At 61.4% G+C, this 7,119-nt stretch overlaps 1 protein-coding gene across 1 annotated transcript in view; it reads left to right on the top strand.

Annotated features, from left to right (window-relative positions):
• Positions 1 to 7,119, top strand: part of SPTBN1 (spectrin beta, non-erythrocytic 1) — a 127,758-nt gene that overhangs the window by 111,276 nt on the left and 9,363 nt on the right. The window contains exons 19-27 of the mRNA XM_030886672.2: positions 1 to 249; positions 1,072 to 1,296; positions 1,677 to 1,766; positions 1,846 to 2,124; positions 3,014 to 3,144; positions 3,963 to 4,167; positions 4,929 to 5,303; positions 5,845 to 6,089; positions 6,576 to 6,714. The exon at positions 1 to 249 is cut by the window's left edge and continues 10 nt beyond it. Of these exons, the coding sequence (XP_030742532.1) occupies positions 1 to 249; positions 1,072 to 1,296; positions 1,677 to 1,766; positions 1,846 to 2,124; positions 3,014 to 3,144; positions 3,963 to 4,167; positions 4,929 to 5,303; positions 5,845 to 6,089; positions 6,576 to 6,714 (1,938 nt within the window). The remainder of the gene's footprint in view (positions 250 to 1,071; positions 1,297 to 1,676; positions 1,767 to 1,845; positions 2,125 to 3,013; positions 3,145 to 3,962; positions 4,168 to 4,928; positions 5,304 to 5,844; positions 6,090 to 6,575; positions 6,715 to 7,119) is intronic.

Raw genomic sequence — 7,119 nt, 5'->3', positions numbered from 1 at the left:
ATCTCTGAGAAGCCTGAGACGGAGGCCGTGGTGATGGAGAAACTCGCGGGCTTGCGTAAGATGTGGGAAGTCCTGGAATCCACCACCCAGACCAAGGCCCAGCGGCTGTTTGATGCCAACAAGGCTGAGCTGTTCACGCAGAGCTGCGCAGACTTGGACAAGTGGCTGCACGGCCTGCAGAGCCAGATCCAGTCAGACGACTTCGGCAAGGACCTCACCAGCGTCAACATCCTGCTGAAGAAGCAGCAGGCAAGCGGGGGGCCGTCCCTGTGCTCCCCACAGCCGCGCCAGTGTCCCAGAGCGTGAGCTGTCCGTCCGTCTGTGGCCAGGACTTGTAGTTGCTTTCCTCGTGGGTGGGCATCGTCGTGGACAGTTCAGCCAGTGTCCTTGTTCCTGAGCGTATGTTTGGCATGGAGGAGAGTGGTCTTACTCCCACGCCTGGCTTTTGAACATCTAGCTATGCGGCGGTTAGACACCCAGCTTATTCGGGGCACTTTACAAGGGAATTTTAACAGTGTTGTTCTTACAGCATGCCCGAAAAGCTGTAGGGACACGGGTTCTTGTGAGAGCCGGGTCCCGGGAGGTCGAGAGCAAGTCAGGAGCAGGGTGCTCAAGGGGCTCCCCGGCTGGGTTTGCCCCCGTGGCTGCCTGGCTGCAGAAGGCAGTCTGAGCTGGCGGGCTCCCAGTGGGGAATCCTGGGTGGGGCACCCCTTGACACCGGTATGTGTCTTCTTCACGGAAGCTAATGGTTTGTAAGTGGTCAGCCAGCCAGCCAGGAACAGGTGGGAGTGGACTTGGCTCTCTGACCTCCTTCCCTAAGGGAACATCCCTGGATGGACGGTGTAGGCAGGCAGAGGGTGAAGGCTGTCCTTTCCCTGTCTTTCCTGCTGTCCGCTGATGTGTCCTCCTGGGGCCCTAGGTAACTTAGAGATGAAGACTCCCAAGTTTGAGAAGCAGGCAGCTGTTGGGGGTGCAGGGCATTGGTGGTGCAGCAGGTGTTAGATCCAGTTCTCGGGCTGTGCACAGTGGGACACGCGCCCCTGCCGTGTGTGAGCCTGCCTGTGCCCCCAGATGCTGGAGAACCAGATGGAGGTGCGCAAGAAGGAGATCGAGGAGCTGCAGAGCCAGGCGCAGGCCCTGAGCCGCGAGGGCAAGAGCTCCGATGAGGTGGACAGCAGGCGCCTCACCGTGCAGAGCAAGTTCCAGGAGCTGTTGGAGCCCCTGAGCGAGAGGAAGCACAACCTGCTGGCCTCTAAGGAGGTCCACCAGTTCAACCGGGACGTGGAGGACGAGATCGTGAGTGGCCACACCACACCCGCACCCCAGGCCCCGCTGCTGAAGCAGCACCTGCCAGTCTCCTCCCCACACACTGCCCTGAGGACCAGGCGGCACGGGTTTGTCCTGGCACACGGTCTGTCCTGACACGCGGGATCTGTGCTGAGTTGGAAACGACCCAGCGGCCCACGTACTGGTTTCCACTTGCACGAACACACCTCCATTGCTCTCACTGGTTTTCTAAAGAGACTGTAGGACACCAGCCCACCCACCTCCCAAGCGTTTCCAGAAGCTGAGTCAAAGGAAGGGGGGACTCCCATTGAGCCTCCGCTGGGAACAGAGGAAGGAAGGCTGTTGCTGGCCCCGCCGTCCTCTGACCACCTGTCCGTCATCCCTTCCAGCTGTGGGTTGGAGAGAGGATGCCTTTGGCAACTTCCACAGACCACGGCCACAACCTGCAGACCGTGCAGCTGTTGATAAAGAAAAACCAGGTAAGTGATCGTGTGGGGTGTGCTGGGGGCCCGCGCTAGACCCACTGCAGAGCCCGCATGTGCTTGTCCCTCCCCCCAGACCCTCCAGAAGGAGATCCAGGGCCACCAGCCGCGCATCGACGACATCTTGGAGCGGAGCCAGCACATGGTCACGGATGGCAGCGTGCACGCTGAGGCGATCCGGCAGAGGCTGGCCGACCTGCAGCAGCTGTGGGGGCTGCTCATGGAGGAGACGGGGCAGCGCCACCGGCGCCTGGAGGAATCTCACAAGGCCCAGCAGTACTACTTCGACGCAGCTGAGGCGGAGGCCTGGATGAGTGAGCAGGAGCTCTACATGATGTCTGAGGAAAAGGCCAAGGTGAGGGGCCCCGCCTGGACAAGGGCGTGTATCTGGCATCCCGCCGCCGTCTCCCCCAGAGCGCCGGGTTCGAGTCTGGGTCCTGGTCTGTGGCTGACACTGCGCTCATGCATGTCACCTCCTCCCTTCCTCCGGGCCCCCTTTGCTTACTGTCCCTGTCACACCACGCCCGTGCTCTTATCTGAGCCCACCCTTGTGGCACGAAGTCGGCTCCACCCCACAATGACCCAGGGTGGCTCCTTTTGGAAGAAGACCACCAGGGCTTCATGTCGCGACAGCCCCGGGGTGGGCAGAGCAGCAGCCTTGCGGTTGGTGGTTCAGTGCTTAGCTGTTTTGAACTGTCTGCTTGCCGGCTTCACCTGTCAGCCAGGGGCGTCTCCCTGCCTCTCTCCCTAGTTTCCTAGATGGACATGTGTGAGGTACTGCTTACTCTCCGAGGAGCCCTGGTGGTGGTGGTGCAACGCGTCGGGTTGCGATCACATGGTCTGCAGTTAAAGGCCACCAGCAGCTCTGCGGAGAGACTGGGCTTCGAGAACCGAGGGCAGTGAGTGTCTCGGAAACCCACGGGGTGGCTGAGTCAGCGCAGACCCCATGGCAGCGAGCCGGGCTTGCTGCTGCTGCCCTTACTCTCAAGTTAGAGCTCACATAGACTGCAGGGTGCCAGGCCGCTTCTGAGTACTTGAAACGTGCTCTAAGGCCGCAGCACACTGGTGGGGCTGTTGGCCAGCAGGATGCCTAGGGTGCCCGGCAGCCCACCCTCTTGTGAAGAAGGCTCTGGGATTCCTCCCCGTGGGTGCTTGCGAGAGGTTTCTGTGTCCCAGGCTGCCACATGTCCCTGCCGGCCGTGTCCTGGGCTGCGGGCCCCAGGTGACGGCCCCTCCGTCCGCAGGATGAGCAGAGTGCTGTCTCCATGCTGAAGAAGCACCAGATTCTGGAGCAGGCTGTGGAGGACTACGCGGAGACGGTGCACCAGCTCTCCACGACCAGCCGGGCCTTGGTGGCCGACAGCCACCCCGAAAGGTGCGTGGGGTGCACGCTAGCCCTATACCCAGAAAGGGGCTCCTCTGGGCCATTGGGTGCTGGGCGAGTTGGCACGTGGGGAGTCTTTGGAAAGCGGGCCCAGTGGGTGAACCATTGACCGCGTTGGGAGGCTGCTCTGAGGCTCACACCCTCCTCTTGGGTGCAGCCCTGTCAGAAGTTGGCCAGACGGGAGTCAGAGTCCACACCGCCTGCACCGAGCCTGTTCTCTGAGCACTTGCTCCTGCGCTAGACGGGCCCCTGTTCAGGAGAGCAGCTCACGGGCAGACCGGGTCTGGGAGGAGGGAGGCAGACCAGATGTGTGGGAGAGGGAGTGCCTGGATTGATGCCCTTCCCAGCCCCTGGCAGAGGTGAATGTATGTGGTCGGTGGTGGGTCAGACAGGAAAACCCACCTGGCTCTTGGGTTAGTGCTAGCCACAGTGAGCTGCTGGAGATGAGGTCAGTTGGGCCCAGGGCTGCTGGGTGACCGACCGGGAAGGTCCTGGGGGTGTCCATGGCCAGTATTCCTGGGAAGTGGCCCCCTCGTCTCCGGGGTCAGGCACGAGGGAGCACTTGTCACTGTGGTTTCCCAAACAGAAGTGTGCCTGTGACAGGGGTGGGGCTGGGGCGGCCACTAACACATGGAGCCATGCCCACCCAAGTGAGGGGCAGAAAGTCGGGGTCCCTCCCTGGGCTGGCCGCGTGTGCGCAGTTCCCCTGTCCTTGGCGTTGAGGGCCGGTTTCAGAGTATGGCTCTCGGGGAGCGGGTTGGCCGGGCGCCTCCTCCGTCCCACTTGTCCCCATGCCCGGCCTCTTGCAGCGAGCGCATCAGCATGCGGCAGTCGAAGGTGGACAAACTCTACGCTGGCCTGAAGGACCTGGCCGAGGAGAGGCGGGGCAAGCTGGACGAACGGCACCGGCTCTTCCAGCTCAACCGCGAGGTGGACGACCTGGAGCAGTGGATTGCCGAGCGGGAGGTGGTGGCCGGGTCCCACGAGCTGGGCCAGGACTACGAGCATGTCACGGCAAGTGTGCACGAGGGTGCTGCCTGAGCCCTGTCCGGTTCCGCGCCTGTGGTCGGGTGGCAAGCTGAACTTCTCCTGGCTCAAATAGCTGCAGGGCCTGGTGAGCCCAAGATAGGCAAACAGACCACAGGCTGCTGACCACAGAGGTGGACAAGCTCGTGGTCAGCGGGTCAGACGTGTGACTGGAGAGACTAGTGGCTCCCAGGTTGCCAGGTCAGGTGCTAGCTCCTTGACCCCCAGGTTGGCATAGTCCGGAGAGTGGGAGATGAGTACCCACGCAGGTCTCAGAGCCAGGGAAAGCAGACCAGCCTTCCAAGGTGCCCGCTTGTGTAGGAGGCAGGCCCATCCCTTGAGCCAGGGGCTGAACGTCACGAAGTGCACCAGGTTCCTGTTACCTGCCAACACCAGGCAAACAGGGCCACAGGTACCAGGCCATGTGCATCCTCGGTCTGTGAGCAGCTAAACACCCTGCACTCGGCACAAGGGTTAAGGTTTGAGCCAGGAAGTGTTATCGCTCGCCAACTCTGAGTTGAGCTGATTACCTTTCCATCGGTCTCCCCGCTTCTCCCCCAGTGTGGAAAGGATGGGGAGCGAGGGGTGCCTTCTCGTGAGCAGGTCAGTGGCGGCCTCAGAGCTACTCCTGACGTGTGCTTCCATCTCCTGCTGCTGGAGGCAGTTTCTGTCCAAACAGAGTCCTGTCCAAGCAGAAACACCCTTCTCACGGCAGCTGCGTGCTTCCTCCCTGCGTCCCCCCTCTGCAGATGCTGCAAGAACGGTTCCGGGAATTTGCCCGAGACACCGGCAATATCGGGCAAGAGCGTGTGGACACGGTCAACCAGCTGGCAGACGAGCTCATCAACTCGGGGCATTCGGACGCGGCCACCGTCGCCGAGTGGAAGGACGGCCTGAACGAGGCCTGGGCTGACCTGCTGGAGCTCATCGACACGCGGACGCAGATCCTCGCTGCCTCCTACGAGCTGCACAAGTTCTACCACGACGCCAAGGAGGTCTTTGGGCGTGTGCAGGACAAACACAAGAAGCTCCCCGAGGAGCTCGGGCGAGACCAGAACACGGTGGAGGCCCTGCAGAGGCTGCACACCACCTTCGAGCACGACATCCAGGCCCTGGGCACGCAGGTGGGTGGCCGGCCCTCCCCTCGAGACAGGGCTCTTAGCACCTGCCCTCAGCTGCCCGGCTTCTCCAGCACGGGCCTAGAGGGAGGGGGCGGGTTGCCCAAGGGAAACAAGGCACACAACCACCTGGCTCCGCCTGGGTCCATCAGTGCTACCTGCACCATGTGTGTTAGGCCCGTGGCCTCATGACTGAAGTAGAAACAAGTGTGTGAGCCGGCACAGTCACAGGCCCTCCCCGCAAGAGTCTGTGTTGGTTAGTTAACCAATCCTGGCGATCTTTTCCAAGATATTTTCTGTCAACTAGGGCCCGATTTTCCTGCCTGCAAGAGAGAAAACGAAGTCTTCCATGTGTTTGCTACCCCCACCCACCCCTAAAAAATATAATGATGGGGACTGGGCCCTGTTTGGGGGGAGTGGATGATGGGCACTGGGGCCCTGTGTGTGGGGAGTGGGTGATGGGCACTGGGCCCTGTGTGTAGGGAGTGGGTGACAGGGACCGGGCTGCAGTGGCCTCACCGCCTGTCTCCCGTGGTGGTGGCCACAGGTGCGGCAGCTGCAGGAGGACGCAGCGCGTCTGCAGGCAGCCTACGCAGGTGACAAGGCAGACGACATCCAGAAGCGAGAGAAGGAGGTCCTGGAGGCCTGGAAGGCCCTGCTGGACGCCTGCGAGGGCCGCAGGCTGCGGCTGGTGGATACGGGCGACAAGTTCCGCTTCTTCAGCCTGGTGCGCGACCTCATGCTGTGGATGGAGGACGTCATCCGCCAGATCGAGGCCCAGGAGAAGCCACGGTAACGGCACTGTGGCAAAGGGTATCCAGAGCAGCTGGGACTGCGGGGCTGGGGGGTTAGGGGAGAAACACTTCTGCCTGATGGACGCCCGTCAAGCCCCCACCCCCGGCCCACCCGTGAGCCTGGCGCTGCAGGGACTGCATCAGTCGGCAGGCTGTCGGCCACACCTGCTGCTCCTTAGGGGCCTCGGTCCAACACAGGCAGTGGTCTGAGGGGAAAGCCAGGGGGTTCTGGCTGCCTGCCTAGCAACCCCGTGCGGTGAAGCAGGTACCACGAAGAGGAGGCCTTGTGCTTGGTCCTGCGCACGTGGCACGTCGCAGCCCCCAGCTGCACTGCACGCGTGTGCGTGTCTGCCCCCGTGGCCCAGCCTGTGAGCCACGACTGGGGCTGGTGAGGCTGCAGGGCATCCCCCTGCACATTACCTACGTTTTCAGAGCAGCGTGCCTCTGAAAGCTTGGTTCCCTAAAGGAAATTGTCTAATTTTAGGGATGTGTCATCTGTTGAACTGCTGATGAATAATCATCAAGGCATCAAAGCTGAAATTGATGCTCGGAATGACAGTTTCACAACCTGCATCGAACTTGGGAAGTCCCTGCTGGCACGGAAGCACTATGCATCTGAGGAGGTAGGGCGTGTTCAGTGACTGTGCATGCAGAGGGGGTCGGAGGTAGTCAGTGACCGTACACGTGGATCTCTGTACACATGGAGGAGGGAGGAGGTAGTCAGTGAATCTGCACTGGGGAGGAGATAAGGCACATTGTTACTCTATACACACAGAGGACATAGGAGGTGGTCAGTGGATCTCTGTGCACACACAGAGGAGGGGTAGGAGGTGTTCGGTGACTGTACACGTGTATGCACCCACACAGAAAATACATATTATGTGGTAGACGAGCTAGCCCGCCCGGCCTCACCCCTGCTTCCTGCCCGGCTAGAGTAAGATGCACTCCTATCCAGTCCCCGAGCCAGTGATGGGCTCAGAGGACGATTGGGGTGGGCGTTCACTCATTCCCTGTGTGGATAATGAATG

Source organism: Echinops telfairi, unplaced genomic scaffold, assembly GCF_000313985.2.
Source record: "Echinops telfairi isolate 266 unplaced genomic scaffold, ASM31398v2 ScPeMD7_2573;HRSCAF=3158, whole genome shotgun sequence".
Lineage (NCBI taxonomy): Eukaryota > Metazoa > Chordata > Mammalia > Afrosoricida > Tenrecidae > Echinops > Echinops telfairi.
Note: the sequence above shows the minus strand (reverse complement) of the source record. Positions and strands in the feature narration are given on the sequence as shown.